Source organism: Phasianus colchicus, chromosome 37 (genome assembly GCF_987193195.1).
Source record: "Phasianus colchicus chromosome 37, bPhaCol1.hap1.1, whole genome shotgun sequence".
NCBI classification, from domain to species: domain Eukaryota; kingdom Metazoa; phylum Chordata; class Aves; order Galliformes; family Phasianidae; genus Phasianus; species Phasianus colchicus.
Genome location: NC_143472.1, coordinates 813,931 through 834,293, shown reverse-complemented (window position 1 = coordinate 834,293; position 20,363 = coordinate 813,931). Strand labels below are relative to the sequence as shown.

General features: G+C 53.2%; 1 protein-coding gene across 1 annotated transcript; it reads right to left on the bottom strand.

Annotated features, from left to right (window-relative positions):
- Positions 1-14,282: 14,282 nt before the first annotated feature.
- Positions 14,283-18,679, bottom strand: LOC116241200 (uncharacterized). Its single transcript, XM_090129802.1, has 3 exons — positions 18,040-18,679; positions 17,339-17,449; positions 14,283-17,233 (listed from the first exon to the last, which is right to left on the bottom strand). The coding sequence occupies exons 1-3, from the start codon at positions 18,278-18,280 to the stop codon at positions 15,804-15,806; spliced, it is 1,782 nt and encodes a 593-aa protein (XP_089985928.1). The 5' UTR covers positions 18,281-18,679; the 3' UTR covers positions 14,283-15,803.
- Between the last annotated feature and the right edge of the window lie 1,684 nt (positions 18,680-20,363).

Here is a 20,363-nt window from a genome sequence, read left to right as displayed (position 1 = left end):
ACCACTGAGCCCCCAGCTTGGCTCAGCGCCGTTGGATATTTTTGCCAAAGATCTCAATGCTGGAGATGAGAGCATCCTTGTGAAATGCACCGGGCATCCTAAGGCATGAGGTGCTGCTGGCTCTCCTGAGGTTTTGAAGGGGCAGCAGGGAGAACTGAAGGGCTTTTCTTCATTAGTGCACCTGGAGCGACCTGGAAAGCCGCAGCTGGTCACAGCAGTGGTTGTCCAGGTGTGGGATGTGTTCCCTGCACCCTACCCTGGGGGGATGGCTGCCATCTGCTGTAGGGTGGGAGTGGGGAAGGTCGCAGTGCCCGGTGGGGCCTGGGGTGACTCGATCTCTTCTGCATGGCCAGGGGGACGTAGGCTGGGCTGGGGGGCCACAGGGGCTGCCCTGGGGACAGATCTACCTCCGGATGGGAACAATGGGGGATCACTCCACTGCAAGCTGCCGTGCCGTGCCAACTGCCGTGCCGTGCCCCATTTGCCCGTCCCGTTTGCTGCGCTTGCTGCACTCTGCCTTTATTGGCACAGGCAGGCGGTGCCACCGGCACTCTTGCTCTGCCCACACCATCAGAGCTGTCACGCTGCTGGGGCGGGGGGGCTGCCTTGCTCTCCCTCAGCTTCTTAGAGCTTCTCGGAGCTTCTTAATGCGCTTCTTTGCCACAATTTGAACGCAAACAGAATGTTCCAAGAATGGTCCTTTGTTGTGAGTCTCTGCAATTCTTTTGCTTCCAGTGCCTCAGGCATTGTAGCCCGAGACACCTGAGGCGGCTTTTTTTTCTATTAGCAACAATGAAATCTTCTAAGTTCCATGTTGTTGTTGGCATTCTCTCTATAACCCTTATCCTTGGTTTCTTAGGGTAGATCTGAAATTTTTGGTTGTCCTTTAGCTGTCTCCAAAGCTGGAGAAGAACATGGTTGGGCTGGCGGTCAATCTTAGCAAATTGGACCCCAGCCCGAATTAAATCATTAAACATAGTGAGCCCCATCGAGAGCCCCATCCGCGTCCTACAGCTCCTGGACGCTGTCACCCTGGCTGTCCATGACTGTCCCATGCTGCCCCCCCTGCCATGGTGGCACAACTGCAGCACGGTGACATCCTCATTGAAGAGGTGATGAGGAGGGGTACAGGGAGGGGGGCTGGGGACAGTTGGGGGACACGTGGGGTCTGGTGCAGGTGTGACATGGGGTCGGTGGTGTCACCATCGTTGGGTGTCACCTTCACTGGATGCCATTGGGTGTCACTGAATGTCACTGTCTTCAGGTGGCGCCGTGACACAGGGTGACCTCGATGTGGAACAGCCGTGACGCAGCGTCCCCATCCCTGGCTGTCACTGTTGTTACCGTCATCTGGTGTCACCATCACTTGTGTGCCACCATCTATCGGGTGACACCATTCCCTGTACTCTGACCATCACATGGGGGCAGGCACAGGCGGCACCACGTTGTCACCGTGCTGTCACTGAGCTTCTCACTGTTGTTTGTCACCCCTCCAGACCTGCCTACCGCAGGACCCGGTGACACCGGAAACCTCTGGTGCTGTCACCATCGTCTGCCATGAGGACGGGGACATGCACGGTGGTGAACTCTGTGCCACCACCAGAGGGGACTGTGTGACACCAGCGTGGCACAGCCGTGACGCGGTGTCATCGTCATTGGGTGTCGCATTTTGCAGCCGGTGTCAGGTGTCACCGTCATGCAGAGGGAACAAAAAAAACCCTGGGGACATTGAGCTGAACCTGGGGACACCGTGACCACCTGGAGGACTTCCCGGGGAAGTGGGAACACCACATGACAATGTCACACCACCAAAATTGGGGACATCCCTGTGTCACACCCCAAAGCTTGGGACACCTTCATGGCACCCTGGTGGTGTCATATCCTAGAGTTGTGAACACCCCCCAGAGTTTGGGACAGCCCTCTGGAGACGCCATCTGTGCCCTCCCCCACAGAAAACATTGTTCCCATGGGGCGGGGTTGACACCCCTCACTTTTCTAATTAAGGTTTATTTTTGATAATGGGGGTTGGGGGATGTCCTCCCCATGTAAGTGATAAAGGGCAGAGGAGCGGCTGTGGGGCTCCATGTGTCACACTGGGGATGAACTCTGGGGACAGAGGTGACTGCAGCATCCTGGCCCCATCGCCCCTATGGCCCCATAACCACTACAGCCCCATCTCGTAGCCATCCCTCGTCCGTATCCCACAACGTTATCCCATCCCATATCCATCATATCCACCCCACAGCCATCTCAAACCCATCCCACATCCATACCCCCACATCCTATCCCCATCCCTAACCCTATATCCATAGCCATTCCGAATCCTTATCCCCACATGCATCCCATGTCCATTCCATCTACTTATCCCATGCCACTATCATCCCAATCCCATCCAGTGTCCATATTTCATCCCCAATCCATCCCACATTCTTCAGTGTTGGTCCCATGTCCATCCCAAGCCCATCCCATATATATTCCATTTTCCTATTTCCCATTCCATATCCACCCCATATCCATATCCCCACACCCCAACCTTACATTTCACATCCCAATGCACATCCAACATCCCAAACCCAGCTCCCAAGCCCAGTTCCAAACCTCATATCCCAACCCCACATCCAAGCCCCACCTCCCACCTGTCAATCCCAGTCCCATCTCGCACCCCCTATAGCAGTAGGGCGCACCCCGAGGCCCCACCCACGGCCCGCCCCCTGCCGCGCTCCTCCCACCAACAGCGCAGCGCAACGCCGCACCGCCCCCGGGCTCTCATTGGTCAGGTGCCGGACCGTCCCAGCCCCGGGTTCTCATTGGTCAGGTGCCGGTCCGTCCCGCCCCCGGGCTCTCATTGGTCGGGTGCCGGTCCGTCCCGCCCCCGAACACGCGTTGGGCACGTGCCGGTCCGTTCCGCCCCCGGGCTCTCGTTGGTCAGCGGCAGCGCCGCCGGCTCCGATTGGCTGAGGCGCGGCGCGCGGGAACGGCCGTTGGCAGCTGGCTCAGAGCTCTTCTCCCCTCAGGCGGCGGCGCTCCCGCAGCCCGGGCCGCCCCGCACCGCCGCTGCGCGCCGGAGCTGTCCGGGCAGCACCGAGACGGAACCGCGGCACGACGGGAGCGGTGCTGAGCACAGCAGAGCCGGAGCCGGGAGGGACGGAGAGCGGCGCCGGGACAGGGGAGGAAGCTGAGGGGCTGGGAAGGTGGGGGGGGGATAGGGAGGCAGGCGGGGCTGCAGCGGCTGTGGTATCGGGGTACATGGGGCGATAGGGGTGGGTACAGCGGGATTTAGGGCAGCAGAGGGCTGTGAGGGGGAAACGGGGGGACACGGTGCTATAGGGAGCATTGGGGGGCGGGAGGGGCTGGGGAGAGCTACGGGGAGGGATATAGGGGGCTGGGGGAGGACCTAAGAAACTGTGGCTCTATGAGTGGCTGTAGGGGGAATGGAGGTGGGATAGAAGGGGATGTGGGGCTACAGGGAGCAGTGGGAGGGCTGTAGGCGTAGTATAGAGAAACAGGTATGACAGGGGTCTGTGGGTGGGATTGGGGGGGAAGTAGAGAGGTGTAAGGTTATAAAAGGCTGCAGAGAGACAATAGGGGGCTTGCGTGGGCACAGGGAAATAGAGGGTAATGTGGGGCTACACTGGGCACTGGATGGGAATGTGGGGACAGAAGACCCAGATGGAGGCACAGATAGAGGCAGGCTGAGGGGGACAAAGGGGGAGAATCTCCAGGGGGCGGGGAAAAAAAAGAAAACAAAAGGAAAAATGAGAATGAAAAGTAAGAAAAAAAGATGGAAAAAGAAAAAAAAAAATTGAAGTGCTGAAAACAGAGAAAAAAAGAGGCACAGAAGAGGAAAAAAAGTAAAAAGCAATGCATGTATATCAAGAGAAAGCAAGTAGGAAAGCTAACTGCAGCAGAGCAAAGGAAAGCAACCTTTCAGGAATGTAGGAGTGTGGGAAGAGCAGAGCTCCTGGCACAGGAGCTGCACGGCAGGAGAAGAAGCTGAGCCCAAAGGTAAGAGGAGCTCCTTGGGGTTTTTTGTGGGCTTGAAGCAAAGCTGAGAAGCCGTGCCCGGGAGGAGGTGTGGGTAGCTCCAGGCCACCTTGCTGTCTCCCCAAGAGATGCAGGCTGTGGGCTAGGCAGCGGGCAGGAGTGCTGGCCAGAAGCAAGCATCTGTGTGGAGAAAGGCAAAGGGCGGAGGAGGTTGAAGGGGAGCTACCGGGCATGGGCTTGCTCAGCAAGGGGAGCAGAAGCCTGAAGGGCACGAGAAGGGAATAGAGAAGGGCATGCAGAAGGAGAGAAGCTGCGAGCAGAGTTAAGAGGCACTTGTCAGAGCAGCAGGCAGAGCAGGCAAGTGTTGAGATTGGGAGTGAGTAGCAGGAAAAGGCAAGAGCACCAAGAAAAAGGAGGCGAGGGGCAAGCAGCTCAGGTAGGGAAAAGGAAGGGCATGCAGCTCAGCTAGGGAAGGGAGGGGACAGCAGCTCAGGTAGGGAAAAGGAAGGGCATGCAGCTCTGGTAGGGAAGGGAGGGGACAGCAGCTAAGATGTTTGTTATGGGAAGTAATGTCAGTGATCTGAATGGCAGTAACCTGCTGTTCTGCATGGGGCTGTTGTGGAAGTTTACTGATCAGACTTCCTTAGTGAGGTCTCCCTAGATTGTTTCTGTCCTATTTCTACACTTGCTTTGTTTTTTTCCAGTCCTCTACAATGAACAGCCCTGTGGTGGTGATGCAGAATCTGCATCTGAAGGACTGAGAGGAAGAACATCAGAAGGCAGCAGCTGCAGTGTGTGGTGTTACAGGGCAGCGCTGCGAGTGCCACCCAACTTGGTACTCCATGTCTTATCTGGTTGTACTCAATCAATAAACGATCACAATTACGGACTCACAAAGAATAAGGCTGTCTTTTTCACCTTAGAAGAAAAAGGGGGCGATGGCAAGGAATGAGAGGCAGGTGAGGTCAGCTGTACAAAATCCCAACACAGATGGATAAGCTGCTTCATTAACAAGTCCAGCTTTTTCTGCGGCGGTGACCAGCATCTGTGCTGTTGTTTATCTGCAGTCAGGAATGTCATATTGCCTCTTTTTTCAACCCGCATTTACTCTTTCACAAAAGAGTATCAACTTTTGATACTTGTTCTGCAAATTGGGGAAGAGTAGCTTACAGAATGCTAATTGTTGCAGTGGACAGGTTGGAAGACAGCTGCTCCACCCGCCCATCTGCCACGGCAGCTCCTTGCTGGATGTGCCTGTGGGAACTGCTTAGCTCCTGCCAGCAATCCCCTCACAATGGGGAGGAGAGCAGCACTTGCACATTTGGTTTTACGAGCACTAAACAAGCACAACTAAAATGCTCAAGGGAGACTGTCTTCAAGCACAGTCACAGAATGTCTTTGTTATACTGAAGACTAAAGGATATCACTTCCAATTGGCATCAGGGAGAAGACACAGAATAGCAGAATCACAGAATGGCCAGGGTTGGAAGGGACCTCAAGGATCATGAATCTTCAACCCCCCTGCTACATGCAGGGCCACCAACCTCCACATTTCACACTAGACCAGGCTGCCCAGGTTCCCATCCAATCTGGCCTTGAACACCTCCAGGGATGGATGGGGCATCCACAGTCTCTCTGGGCAGCTGTTCCAGCACCTGACCACTCTCTCTTTAAAGAATTTCCCCCAGTGTCCAACGTAAATCTCCCCTCCCTCAACTTAAAACCATTTTCCCTCGTCCTGCAGTTTTCTACCCTTTCCAAGAGTTGATTCCCCTCCTGTTTGTAGGCTCCCTTTAGGTACTGAAATGCTGCAATGAGGTCACCCCGCAGCCTTCTTTTCTCCAGGCTGAACAAGCCCAGCTCCCTCAGCCTGTCCTCATAGGGGAGGTGCTCCAGTCCCCTGATCATCTTTGTGGCCCTCCTCTGGACCCTCTCCAACAGCTCCCTGTCTTTCTTGTACTGGGGGCTCCAGACCTGGACACAGTACTGCAGATGGGGCCTCACAAGAGCGGAGTAGAGGGGGACAATCACCTCCCTGTCCCTGCTGGCCACCCCTCTTCTGATGGAGCCCAGGATCCCATTTGCTTTCCCACCTGCAAGGGCACACTGCTGGCTCATGCTAAGCTTTTCATCTATCAGGATCCCCAGGTCCTTCTCCACGGGGCTGCTCTCAAGGACCGCTCCTTCCAGTCTGTATGGATGCCTGGGATTCCTCCGGCCCAAGTGCAAAACCTTGCACTGTGCTGTGTAGGACCTGATCAGGTTCACCTGGGTCCGCCTTTCCAACCTGTCGAGGTCCCTCCGAATGGCATCCCTTCCTTCAGCCGTGTCAACCGCACCGCTCAGCTTGGTGTCGTCAGCAAACTTGCTGAGGGTGCACTCGATTCCACCATCCATGTCATTGATAAAGACGCTAAAGAGCACCGGTCCCAAGACAGAGCCCTGGGGGACGCCGCTCGTTACCGGCCTCACCGGGACATAGAGCCATTAATAACCACTCTTTGTCTGCGGCCTTACAACCAATTCCTTATCCATCGAGTGGTCCACCCATCAAATCCACATCCCTCCAGTTCGGTCCTGCCGCTCCGGCCGCCGTTCACCCGTCCAGGCGACAATCCCGGGTTTCAGCACCACTTGTTGCCTATCGTAGTCGTGGCGACCTGGTTCGGGAACGGCACGGCGACCAATCCCAGGTCGCTCAGTCCATCAGCTCGCTGACACCAATGTGGTGGACGGCAAATGGCTCCTAGTTGGCGAGCCATTCAGCCACTTTTTCATCCTCCTCATTCTCTATCCATGCAGCCCCTACATCAGTCTCTTTCTCGAGTCAGGACAAAAAAACCCTCTGCTTCTCTTTCATCTTCCAACTTACTACATTCAAAATAGGCCCTGTAAAAAGCTTCCTTTGAACTTTCTTGACCCACGCCTGCAGGTGCTCGAGAGACATTTGGACAAAGCCCTACATAACGTGCTTTCCCCTTTCGTTAGTCCTGAAATGGTCAGGCAGTTGGACTACATGATCTCTGAAGGTCACTTACAAATGAATTTTATTTTTTTTATTTCTTAAAGTTTGTATAAGTCTATGTTGAGATAAAATGTAAAAGTCATTATCTTGCTGCTACATGTCCATGGCTGATGAAAAATAAATCATGACGATTTATAGACAGTCCACAAAACTCTGAAGAGTTATTTATTACATACACATTTATTACACAGAGACTATTTTCTACATGTGTTTTGGCTTTTGCCTGACACTTTGAATCAGGGGTTGATTCAGCTGTGCTTCATTCAGCAGCATGGCCAAGCAATAGCCCAGTACTCCCCTGTGTCTCACAAACTCTTCCCTCTTCCATCGCAGCAATGAGCCAACACTGCAGGAGAATTAGGCTTCCTCCACAGTCATGAATGCTTCTGGAAGTGCACTGAAGGGTGGGAGGGAAAAAAAAGGAGAAGAACAAGGTCAGCTAGCTGATGGGGCATGGCTGAGCACAACCACTGCCCGCAGCAAATATCCCACATCCCACATGCAGAGCCATGCACACCTGATAGAAACTTGTCATTTCCCGGCCATTGACCGGGACATCCTTTGTTCCTCTTCCTCCTTATTCACATCTAGATGCATATTTCTCTCAATTTCTGGGCTCACATATGGTTAGAGTGACTTCCCAGGGCCTTCAGACATCACTTCTCACAGATATCCCCAATCCTCTCTCCCAGACTTAAGTAGTACCAACTGCTGCTTCCTGGACCACTCGCACTTCAGAAACCTTCCTGGATCTTCCAGTGCTTATTAGGATCTTCCTGAATTCTCCACAGTTCATGGTGAGACATCTTCTGTATGACAGGGCCTTGATGAGCAGCTCTTATGAAACGTTTGTTTGTAAGGCATGTTGTGTTGTACTCATGCTGAGAATTCCATTTGTCTTGGAACTGACTTGGAAGAGCAGCCGCCTGATTTACCCCATGTGAATACCAGCTGCCAACCAGAGGGTCAGGGATAGGGTTCAGTGTTCGAGTTAGGTTGGATATTAGAGTTAGGGCCGGGGCTAGCACTGATGATTAGATTTAGTGTTAGGTGAAGTGCTAGCACTTGAATTAGTGTTAGGTTGAGGAATGTGATAAGAGTTGGTATTTAGGAGAAAGAGTTTGAGTTTAGTTTGAATTTTAGGACAAGAATGGGTTAAGGTTAGACTTTAAGATTTTGAGTTTGAGTTATGGGTTAGGAGTTAGGGTTAGGGTTAGATTAAAGGTTTAGTATATGGGTTAGTTAGCATGAGGCACCAATTCCCAGCTTCCTTCCATGGAGAAGAACTATGTGAGGACACAGATGGGTATGGCTAATTGACAGCAAAGGAAAGCAAAAGGCACAGTTCTGTAAAAATAAGATTTATTAAGTCCAAGTCATATCCACTGAATCATAGAATCACAGAATGGCTTTGGTTGGCAAGATCAGAAAGATCATCCAGTTCCAAACCAAATTCTCTGGGCAGACTGATGCGGTGTCTCACCACCCTCTCAGTGAAGGATTTAGTCCTCACAGCTAACCTAAAAGCCTTCTGGTGTAAAACCATTCCCCCTTGTCCAATTGTATGTCTAAAAAGTTGGTCTATCTCCAGCCTCTTTGTTCAAAACCTAGAAGACTGCAATGAGGTCCACTGGAGCCTTCCTTCTCTAAGCTAAACCATCCCAGCATCCTCAACCTTTCATCAGAGGAGAGGTACTTCAGACCTCTGAAAATCTTTGTAGCACTCCTCTGTACCCGCTCCAACAGCTCCATGCCTTCCTTGTGCAGGGACTCCAGGCCTGATCTTGATTTTCAGTACAAATACAGACCGCGAAAGCGGGGCCTCACGATCTTTTGGCTTTTTAGTGCTCCAGATGGCACCTTACAAAGGCAGAGGAGAGGGGAAAATCACCTCCCTCTCATTGCTGGACACCCCTGTGTTGGTGCAACGCAGGATACCATTGGCCATCCAAGCCACAAGAGCACAGTGCTGGCTCATGGCCAGCTCTTCATCCATCAGGACCCCTGACCGAATCCACTTTCCACAACTCTGAGCAATAGAAAATATCTTCTCATTGTGTCAAACACAGATTTCACGACCCCCCAAAACACTCACTGCCCATGTACTTTCATTGCTGCTGTTTCATCTCTGACACAGTGAGGCATATGCTGAAATCTCAAGTTCCATAGAATCAAGGAGGGAAAAGAAGAGACAAATGGAAAGTATTGGAGGGGAACAGAAGAAGCACAAGTAGTTAGAAAATGTTACAGATGTATTAAAGGAAAAAACATACTAATGGAAAACAACCAAGCACAACCTTAGAATGGGACACATTAGAGGTCTCCTGGGGAGAGAGATGGGATCGTTACGGTTACTGAAAAACATCCATAATAGCAGTTTCCAAATGGCATCCCTCAGTGCCTGGTTCCTCACGCTGTAGATGAGGGGGTTCACTGCTGGAGGCACCACCGAGTACAGAATTGCCACCGCCACATCCACGGCTGGGGAGGAGATGGACTGGGGCTTCAGGGAGGTAAAGAAGCCAGTGCTGATAAAGAGGGAGACCACAGCCAGGTGAGGGACGCACGTGGAAAAGGCTTTGTGCCGTCCCTGCACAGAGGGCATCCACAGCACGCACTGAAGATCTGCACATAAGAAAGCAGAATGAAAACAAAACAACCAAAAAAGAAAGAACCACTAAACGTTATAAGACTGAGATTCCTGAGGTAGGAGTATGAACAAGAGAGCTTGAGAATGTGAGGAATTTCACAGAAGAACTGGTGCACAGTGTTGCCTCGGCAGAGTGGAAGTGGTATTGGCAGTGTGCAGCAGAGCATGGAGAAGCCCAGTGCCCCAGGCAGCTGCTGCCATGCTGGCACAAGCTCTGCCATCCAGGAGGATCCTGCAGTGCAGGGGCTTGCAGATGGCAACGTAGCGGTCATAGGACAGTGAGAAGGTAAAATTTGGCTGACAACAGGAATGAAAACAGACAGACCTGGGCAGCAATGCAGTGTAGGAGATGGCCCTGGTGTCCCAGAGGGCATTGGCCATGGCTTTGGGGAGAGTGGTGGAGATGCAGCCCAGGTCGAGGAGGGCGAGGTTGAGGAGGAAGAAGTCCATGGGGGCGTGCAGGCGGTGGTGGCAGGCTACGGCTGTGCTGATGAGGCCGTTGCCCAGGAGGGCAGCCAGGTAGATGCCCAGCAAGAGCCAGAAGTGCAGGAGCTGCAGCTGCCGCGTGTCTGCCAGCGTCAGGAGGAGGAACTCACTGATGGAGCTGCTGATGGGCATCTGCTGCTCCTGGACATGGGTAATCATCAAAGGAGAAACAAAGGGCAAGTTAGGTGAGACTTCTCTTGGCAACAACCTGTACCATTCCTTGGTGACCTTCCCACTGCTGTATAATCCAATACGTTTTCTTTCTCTGAGGGAAATGATTGTTCAGATCCAGGACTTGAGACTATTTTCATGAATTTGAATACATAAGGAAGAGGAGAGGCTTCTGCCCGTGGGCTCTTGAGAAAGCAATCCTCACCCACCCAGGTGGGTACTTTGCTAAGAGGCAGGAGTGCTTGGTTTTCCTTGTAGAATGTGACATCTCTCTTTGCATCTCCCCACTTCATCTCCCTGGGCTTTCAGGTATGTGGAGAGCATGATTGAGACCTGGCTTGCTGAGAAAGGCCACATAGACAGTATTCAGCTGATGAGGCGAGAGTAAACAAGACCAGGACACGGCGCCCTTGAGCAATGTAACAGAATGAGAAAAGAAGGGAGCAGAATGTAGAAATGAGAAAGACAAATAGCATGGTCTACAAGTAGCTGAAGAGCCTATCAGGAGCTCGGGCTTTGCAATATGTATGAGCTTCATTAGCGCCAACATAAATGCACGCAACCTGATTAAAGTTGAGACTTTCTGATCAATTATGTGGTCGTGTGTTTGTCTTCCGCTGAGCTCCGACACAGGTAAGGCTTTCAGGGAAAGATTGGCATCCTGCAGGGCAGCTCACAGCTTGGAAAGGCATCTGTCTTAGAGAGAGAGCCAAGTGCCCTAATGATGGCATCTCATTAAAAGAATGTCAGCTCTTTCCCCAGCCTCACAGACTTTGCTGTCCACAGCCCCGAGCAGCTGCTCTCAGCCCCCGTGTGCTGCAGAAGGAACTGAGCTCACGCCTGGAGAGATGCAGCTCTGCTTTGCTCTGGCTGCAGACGAGGGGGTTCATGCTTGGACACCACTGCCATGAAGGCAGAGGTATTTCTGGGTGGGAGAGGATGCACGGGGGCTTGCTCAGAAGAAGGAGCCAGCTTGGAAGGGAATCCTATGTGGTTGTCTCTTGAGTTGCCCCTCCTGACAACATTTCTGTTTTTCCTTTCCTCTCATTCCCTGATTACAGCCCAGCTGCCCGGAGATCGTCTTCCCTGCCTGCTGTTTACAAGTCTTGTGTATTTTCCTTCTTTTCCTTTCCGCACTCACATTCACCACCCCAAGGTCAGTGCACCCATCTTTGCCTGTCAGGAAACTGCCTGTTTGCAGGGCAGTACCTGTGTGCATGCCTATCTTTGCAGGTATAAACAGACATATCAGAAAGCCTGAATGGGATCAACAAAGCTGATGCTCATTCTGTCCACTGAGTGAGGAAAGGCTGATGGAACATGAGGATGCTGCTCACAAACCTGTTCACCTCCTGAGCTACAGTACAACAATCTCAGCAATGTGTCAGCTTAGACAGCTTCTCTCCCATTTCTCCAGTCATCCCTGTCCTAAGGGTAGGAAAATGAAGTCCCATGTTTGGTCCTCCTTCTTATAAGTCCCCTCTGCTGGGTCCTGAGCGTGCAGTGCAGCTGTGAGCCCCCAGCCCCACGCAGCACCCTTAGCAGCAGAAGGCCCCTGTGCTGCTGGGGGGCTCCTTCCTTCCCCCACACATCTTCTTGCAGCTACCTGGCTCTGCTGGACAGCCCTTTACGCTTCCATAGGGATGGGATTCAGCTGAATCAGTTGAGGCATCTTATCCTGAGGTCGTAGCCCTGGGACCTGGAGGGCAGTCAGCTCCCTCCCGTGCCTCCCACACACCCAGCCAGACCAGCACTGACCACACATTTGGCCACAAGCAACTGGGCCCCCATCATCCCTCCTCTTTCACAGGCCTCTTTCTCCTCCATCTGCATTAATTCCCATCTTGTCTGGTGCAGTCTCTATCCTCTTATCAGCTCTCACTGACTGCATTTCCCTCTTGGATCCCCACAATGCTGGCCCCATGCTGGCTGTACCTCCCTCTCCCTGACGGAGCTGCCATCTGTGTCACAGGGGTTGTGCCGCACTCAGTGACATCTCTGTGTCTGCTGTAATGAAAAATAGCCTTAAATATGACAACCCCTTTTCTGGACAGTGCTCCTTGAAGACTTTGTCTGCAACACTGTGACCTCCCTAATGAACAGTTCAAGCCTTCAGGACTTGAGGGAAATGGCTTGTTAGGTCTTTCTGCACTGTAGTGAGCCCCACAGCGTGTGTGGTGTCCGTGAACTTCAGGCACTGAGAGAAGACTGCTGTAACCAAATGATGAAGGTGCATTTAAAATGCTGTCCAGAAATGTTGGAGAGTGTTGGAGTATTAATTGGTCCCTGTGGGGCCATTACCTACAAAGCCTCCCCATAGCTGTGGTAGAGCAGACAATTGGAGGCCATGATCACAGGCAAAGGCCCTGTGCAGGTGCTTTGAGGTTGAGAAAGCCCTTGGTTTGTCTAATGCAACAGAAGGGTAGGGCCATCGCTGCAGCCTCTGGGAAGGGCGGTCCTGTCCCTCACTGATGGCCCAAGGCTCTCTTACGGTCAGTGGGATGTGGGTGTGGAGTGTTCTGTGAGGGAGAATGATAGGACAACTACTGGGCTCCCCATAGGGCTGCAAGGCAGCAAGGAGGACCCCGTGGCACGAGGACAACACGTGCCCTCTTGAGCCTCAGCAGCAGATACAACTGCCACAGCCTAGAGGACAAAGACCTTGGTTTTCTGTCGGGGCCCTCCAGCATTGCCAGTGCTGTTACACAGAATCACAAAATGGCCTGGGTTGGAAGGGACCTCAAGGACCATCAATCTCCAACCCCCCTGCCACATGAATGGCCACAAACCTCCACATTTCATACTAGATCAGGCTGCCCAGGGCCCCATCCAACCTGGCCTTGAACACCTCCAGGGACGGGGCATCCACAACCTCTCTAGGCAGACAGTTCCGTTTCTGGCCCGAGAAACTCAAATCTAACAAGCAGGGACACTGCAGGGGTTTGTGGCACTGTGGGTGTTGGGATCAGATGCCTCACTCTGCTTCGAGGAGAAATGTGCAAATGAAGAGTAGGTACCCATTCGTGTGGGTAAATTCTGTCAGTACACTCGGAGGCGAGGTGATCGGCATTCCTGGTCCACAAAAGAAATCCTGTAGCACAGAAAAGGCACCTTAGCCTTGTGTATGAACCACTCAGCACTCAGCTCTGAGCAGAAATGAAACAAATATCTCATGTCAATCTGAGCAGATCAGATCCTGGCACAGCCCTCAATTTCTGGGAAGTTGGTAACCCATTCACAAGTAAGGCTGTTCTTGAGACACTCCGTAAAAGAATTAAGAATAATTAATTGGTATCGTAGTCCAGGCTGAGTGGCTTAAAGTAGACTCCCGCAGTGATGCCCACTTTAGTTCCCTGTCCCTCAATCCATACCCAGAGGCTTTCAACCATGTCATTCATTACTAACTGTAAGCTCCATTCCATCCAGCCCACCAGTACACACAGCAACCCCATCCCATCTCACCTGCCCTGCATCTCTGCCCTGGAGAGCCCAGAGCCATCCATCACACACAGCACACTCCTCACAGCACCATTCCCACCACGTCTCACTCATGCTGATGATGCTGCAGCACACAGATCCTCCAACTCTGGATGCCAACATGAAAAACAAGTAACAAATAACAGCCTTGCACATGGGCACCCGGGGGCTGGTTGTTCCCTCTTAATGCAACTAAACATGACGTGTGACAAACCATGAGGGGAAATCCACCATTAAGATGATTTGTTCAGGATAAAATAATGGAAAAACAGCTTCATTGTCTCACCAAAATCAACTCCAATTCCTGCAAGCTGCATTCCAAGCACAGAAGCTTTATCTGAGCCCAGCAAATGAGAAGGCCCTGCTGCAGGAGATGTCAGACACACCTTCCCAAGGACAAAGCAAAAACCTTCAAGCTCAAAAGGGATCACTTGCAAGGCAGGCATGTACTGGAGAGCACTCTGATATCTCTGTGCTCTGGGGATGAGCAGCTTCTGCACCGCGTGGGTTTGCATTGCCTTCTGCTCCCACCACCTCCAGAAACTTGGGGTGGTGCACTGAGGAAGAACAAGCTCAGCTTTTTGGAGTTTTATTGCAGACAAACAAGGCTTGGTGTCATACAGCTGCTCTGACCAGCTGATTAAAGCATTCGAGAAGAGCAGCAGAACCAATGTGCAGCACGGTTAGGAAGGATGATGGGGCTGTGTGAAAGAAATGCCTTCCCAAAAGCAAGCACTGGGCTGGAGGAGGCACCAAAACCAAATCCTGCTTGCACCTTTCCCTCTCTTCATTCCACGTGCTGACATTTGTTTTCAGAACAAAAACAAGACTACAGTGAAGAAAGCTTCAGAACAACTCAGCTACTTTATTCACCCCCTTCCCTTTCCACTACAAATGGTTCTCAGAAAACCTCCAAGAGTCACATTACTGCTCTCCTGACCCTTCTCCCAGATTCATCAGAGCACTCACAAATCACTGAGAGCAACACATGCACAGACACACAGAACATCCCTACACTGCCGCTTCTCCTTAGGAAACGGCATCAAAAAGCTGCTGGCAGGAAGAGCAGAAGAGGAAAGCGGGCATGGTGAGAGAACTGCTTAGGGCAGCAAGGAAAGGCCATCTGAAGCTCCTGGCTTAAGTCCCTTCTGCAGAGGGTGCCAGTGATGCACCAGAAACACCACCTGCAGGGCCAGCGAGGAGCTCTGCCCTCTGCACAAAGCCCTTCTCACACTCAAGGCAGTTCTAAGGCTTCCAGCCACGTGAACTCACTGGTGCAGGCACGGATTGGACTTCACCCAAGTGCAGACACTCCACCGGAACCTCAGCAGGTTCCAGCTGTGGCCAAAGCTCTTCTTGCAGGCTGCACATTTGTAGGGTTCCTCACGTGGATACACTGGTGTGTGTTGAGCTCCCAGCTCTGGACAGACCTCTTCCTGCAGTCAAGGCACTCATAGGGACTCCCCTGGTTGCTTCTCTGGGGACTACTGATGGTAGAGCTCCAGACGAAGCTCTTCCCAAACACCCTGCAGACAGGATTTCTTCCTTCCTGGTGACATATCGGCCAGCTGAGGTCTCCTTTGGGTCCTCACCTGCTGCCCCACAGCAGAGGAGTTTCTACAGGGAAGGTAAGAGGTGACTCTCCTTGCACACAGCCCTGGCAGAAATGTGCCACCTGACAGAGGATTTCCTGTGGCTGTGACACATCCCACCCTGGACTCTGCTTTGTATGACCACTCAACAAAGCAACTGCAGCTGGAGGAGAGCAATATGCATAATTCTCATGCAAAGAAGGAAAAGAGGATTCAGTTTGGCCACAGAGCTCTTCCTCGACTCAAGGGATTTGTAAGGTCCATCACCACACAAAGCCATAGCTGGTCACCAAGCTGGGGCTCTGGCTGAAGCTCTTCCCACGTTCATGTGTCTGCAGGCTCTGTACCTTGTGTGGCTGTGCTGGTAGGTAACGAGACTGCAACTGCTTTTGAAGGTTCCCAGCGTCTTGAGATGCTTCTACAGCCTGCGTGCGCTGTGGATGCGCTGGTGGATGTTGAGACTAGATCTGCGTTTATAGCTCTTCTCACACTCAGGACACTGAAAAGGTCTCTCCCCTGTGTGGATGCACTGGTGTTGCTTCAATTCAGAACTGCTTCTGAAGCTCTTCCCACACTCAGGACACTTAAACGGTCTCTCTCCTGTGTGGAAGCGCTGGTGGTAGATGAGGTGGGAACTGCTTTTGAAACTCTTCCCACATTCAGAGCACTTGTAGGGTCTCTCCTCTGTGTGGATGCGCTGGTGCACCTTCAACACAGAACTGCTTTTGAAGCTCTTCCCGCACTCAGAGCACTTGTAGGGTCTCTCCCCTGTGTGGATGCGCTGGTGTTGCTTCAATTCAGAACTTCTTTTGAAGCTCTTCCCACACTCAGGACACTTAAACGGTCTCTCTCCTGTGTGGTTACGCTGGTGGTAGATGAGGTGGGAACTGCTTTTGAAACTCTTCCCACATTCAGAGCACTTGTAGGGTCTCTCCTCTGTGTGTATATGCTGGTGCACCTTCAACACAGAACTTCTTTTGAAGCTCTTCCCGCACTCAGAGCACTTGTAGGGTCTCTCTCCTGTGTGGATGCGCTGGTGAAGCTTCAATTCAGAGCTGCTTTTGAAGCTCTTCCCACACTCAGAGCACTTGTAGGGTCTCTCCTCTGTGTGTATATGCTGGTGCACCTTCAACACAGAACTGCTTTTGAAGCTCTTCCCGCACTCAGAGCACTTGTAGGGTCTCTCATCTGTATGGATGCGCTGGTGAAGCTTCAATTCAGAGCTGCTTTTGAAGCTCTTCCCACACTCAGAGCACTTGTAGGGTCTCTCCCCTGTGTGGATGCGCTGGTGTTGCTTCAATTCAGAACTGCTTTTGAAGCACTTCCCACACTCAGGACACTGAAATGGTCTCTCCCCTGTGTGGATGCGCTGGTGGCACTTCAAATCAGAACTTCTTTTGAAGCTCTTCCCACACTCAGGACACCAAAATGGTTTCTCTCCTGTGTGGATGCGTTGGTGGTAGGTGAGTTGGGATCTCCTTTTGAAGCTCTTCCCACACTCAGAGCACTTGTATGGACTCTTTCTTGAGCGTATGCACTGGTGGTTAATGATGCTGGAATCTTTTTCAAAGCTATTTCCACACTCGGTGCATGGATTCTGCTTTTTCTTCGGGCACACAACCTTGCTCCTGGGTTCTTCGGGCTCCTCTTGACCTATGCTGAAGTCCAGTGAGCTCCTTGATGTCTTCTGCAGACACTTTCCCTGTGGCTTCTCGATGTCCTCACCCTGACCTTGCTCCAGGCCTCCTTGGACATCCCTTCTGATTTCTTCCACACAAGCACTACCCCACAACCTTTCAGCCACACCACTTTCCTGCTGATCCTCCAATATATCTGCAATCCCAATTCCTGCTGGATGAAAGAGGAAATCCAGAAATAGCACACAGTGCCCAAAATAAAACACAAACAGAGATGGCTCTTCCTACCCCCAAACTCTTCCCTCCACCACCTCACCTGGGCTGAGGTCTCCTGGCACGGCGTCAGGGCTACGCACATCTGGGATCCAGGGCTCTTCTCCTCCTTCAAGCAGGGAGATCACCACGGGTCTGGGGGCTGCAAGTGGAGCTTCAGCGAGAGAAACAGGGGAGATGAGAACATTTCCATCCTTCTGGCACAGTGCCTGTTCAACAGCTCCACTCTGTGTCCCTCCCCAGGGAGAAACCACACTTTGGGCCTGAATGATACTGGCCCACAGCTTCCTTTCGAGCAAAGAATGCTTTCACAACTCTGAAAATTATGAAGGAATGTTTTCTTTAAAATTAAATTGTGAACGGCCTGTTTCTTTTCTGAAAATATATCAGTGACCAAGGCATCAAAATGCCTATGGCAACTGAATGCAAAAGCCTACATGGTAAAGGTCTAACCAGGGAGTCGTGTGTGAGCTGGAGCTGGTAGCACCGTGCAGCGCACCGACAGAAGGGCTGGTTTTCTCCCTCCTGGATGATGCCCGCGTGCCAGCACCGACCCTGAGGCGTTTATGAGTCTGCTGTGCATACTAACCCCTCCTGAAACTCATGCTTCTCAGTATTTCCTTTGTTGCTGTCGTAGTTATCAATATGTAACTGCACGGCGATTATTCTAGGCCCTGCCTGCAGAGGCTCATTCTGCAAGGCCAAAGGTGCCCTAACGAGGAGGAAAGGCAGCAAAGCCCTCACCCAGCGAGGCCACGCACTGGTACGTCTCCAGCATCACGTCCCGGTAGAGCGCTCGCTGCGCAGGGTCCAGCAGCGCCCACTCCTCCCTGCTGAAATACACGGCCACCTGCGCAAAGCTCACGGGCTCCTGCAAGCAAAGAGGCTCCTTGCTGGGAACAGCCAAGGCCCAGGGAAGCAGCTCGCACAGGACACAAACTCCCGTCCCAGCCGCTTCTCTGGCCCCAGCACACACCTGCTGCATGAGGGCACCTCCCTCTCCCCCGGCATTCGCATCCCTCGCCCCTCCGCCTCTCCTGCCTGCTGCCCCCAGCCCCTACCTGACATGGATGTGCTGTGGCCATCTGCTGCTCTCCTGCAGGTGAGATGATCACGGCCGGAAGGCAGAAGTCGAACTGGAGCCTGCAGGGACAAGAGAAATGGCAGGGGAGCTGTGAGGGAATGCAGCAGTCCCTGCCCCAGCCCAGCCCTCCACAGCCCAGCTGCAGGGCACTGCCTGGGGGATGGCACAGCAGGCCTTGCACAGGAACACAAGCAGCAACAGCACGGGCAGCACTCTAGCTACAGCTGATTACAAATCACACAGCTGACTCAAACTGGGGGGCAGAAAGAACTGACACCCGGTTCAACAGCTGAGGGTACATGGACTGTATGCCTAAAGGCAATGCATAGCAATGAGTCAGTCATCTTACCCCTAAATAGGGAGCAGCCCTAGTGCCCCTTGAGCCCTCCTGCACAGCACTGGGTGCACAACAGGAGCTCCCCACAATCAGGGATGTCTCTTGAGGTCACACCTGTACAGAGATCCCTCTCAGCTTGATGTCAAGACACCTTGCTGACACAGACCTTCTTTAAGAGACCCAACATTAGTTTGGAGCTTCGTGAGCTTCTCTAAGGGGTTGTGTTACAATGAATTTCTGAAGGTAATCATAGAATTATACAAGGGCCTGGGTTGAAAAGGACCACAGTGAGCACCTAGATTCAACCCCCTGCTGTGTGCAGGGTTGCCATCCATCAAACCGGGCTGCCCTGAGCCACATCCAGCGTGGCCACGAATGCATCGAGGGATGGGGCATCCACAACCTCCCTGGGCAACCTCTTCCCGTGTGTCACCACCCTCTGGGTGAAAAACTTCCTGCTAATATCCAACCTGAATCTCCCCTGTCTCAACTTAAAACCATTCCCTCTTGTCCCGTCACTATCCACCCGTGTAAGCAGTCGATCTTCCTCCAGTCTATGCGTTTCCCTCGAGTCCCGGAAGGCCACAATGAGGTCTTCCCGGAGCCTTCTCTTCTCCAAGCTGAACGAGCCCCGCTCCCTCCTTGCACCAAGAATGCCTCGGCGGCTGCATTTCCCACCCCCCCCCCCCCCCACGGGGGCGCTGCTTCCCATCCAGCTCAGCACGCACCCGGCGCTCGCTTCCAGGGCCCGTTCTCAGCACCGGGTGCCCTTTGCACGAGGCAGCCCGGGCTGCGCTTTGCTGACCTGCTGCTCGGGCGGTTCTCCACGCGTGCTCCAGTCAGCCCGCAGGCTGTCAGCTTTTCAGCGTCTATCACACGGCCCAGTGCCGGCGCTGGCGCCGATGCTGGACGTGCTCAGGGCCCGCAGCTGAGCGCTAAAGGCATCTGCGGCTGCCGGGACAGCCCGAAGAAAAGCCTCGGGAGGGGTTTGCACGAGTGCTGCAGCCCTCCCCAGTCCCTGCCTCGAAACGGCGTTCACCTGGAAGAGAAAAATGCCTGCAGCTCCTCTGCACGAGCCACGAGGGGCACCTACCTCGGGTGCAGAGCAGGCTGCTCCCACCTCTGGCGCAGGCAACCGGGCTCCTGGGAGTCGCTCCTGGGAGAGCAGAGGATGCCGAGTGCCCGCAGCCCGGAGCTGGCCGCAGGACGGCCTTGCTGCAGCTCCTGCCGCCGCGGTGCTGCCCGGATGGCTTCCAGCCAGGCTCTGGCCGCTTCGGCACAGCCTCAGGTGCCGGGCAGCAATTCCCACAGCGAGCACGCCCCGAGCCGGCTGCCAGGCCTTGGCAGTTTCGCAGCTCGTTCTCGTGGCACGTCTGCACCCGGGGGAGGGAGGGGGGATGGGGGCTGTGTGTTGTTACGCTAATGAAGCGTCGCTTTCTGCTGGGTCCCTTGCTGCCTTTGCTGGGGACATTCGCACATCCTTGCGGTCGCACATCCCCACGTTGCTGTCCTGGCGCTCCTTTAACTCCTCTCACCCGTGAGCAGGTCCCAGAAGAGGCAATCTCCGGCTGCCCTGCTCTCGAGGGCAGCATCTCCCTGCAGCTGGCTCACTTCCTCGCTGAGCGCTGCCCATGGCACTCATGGCAC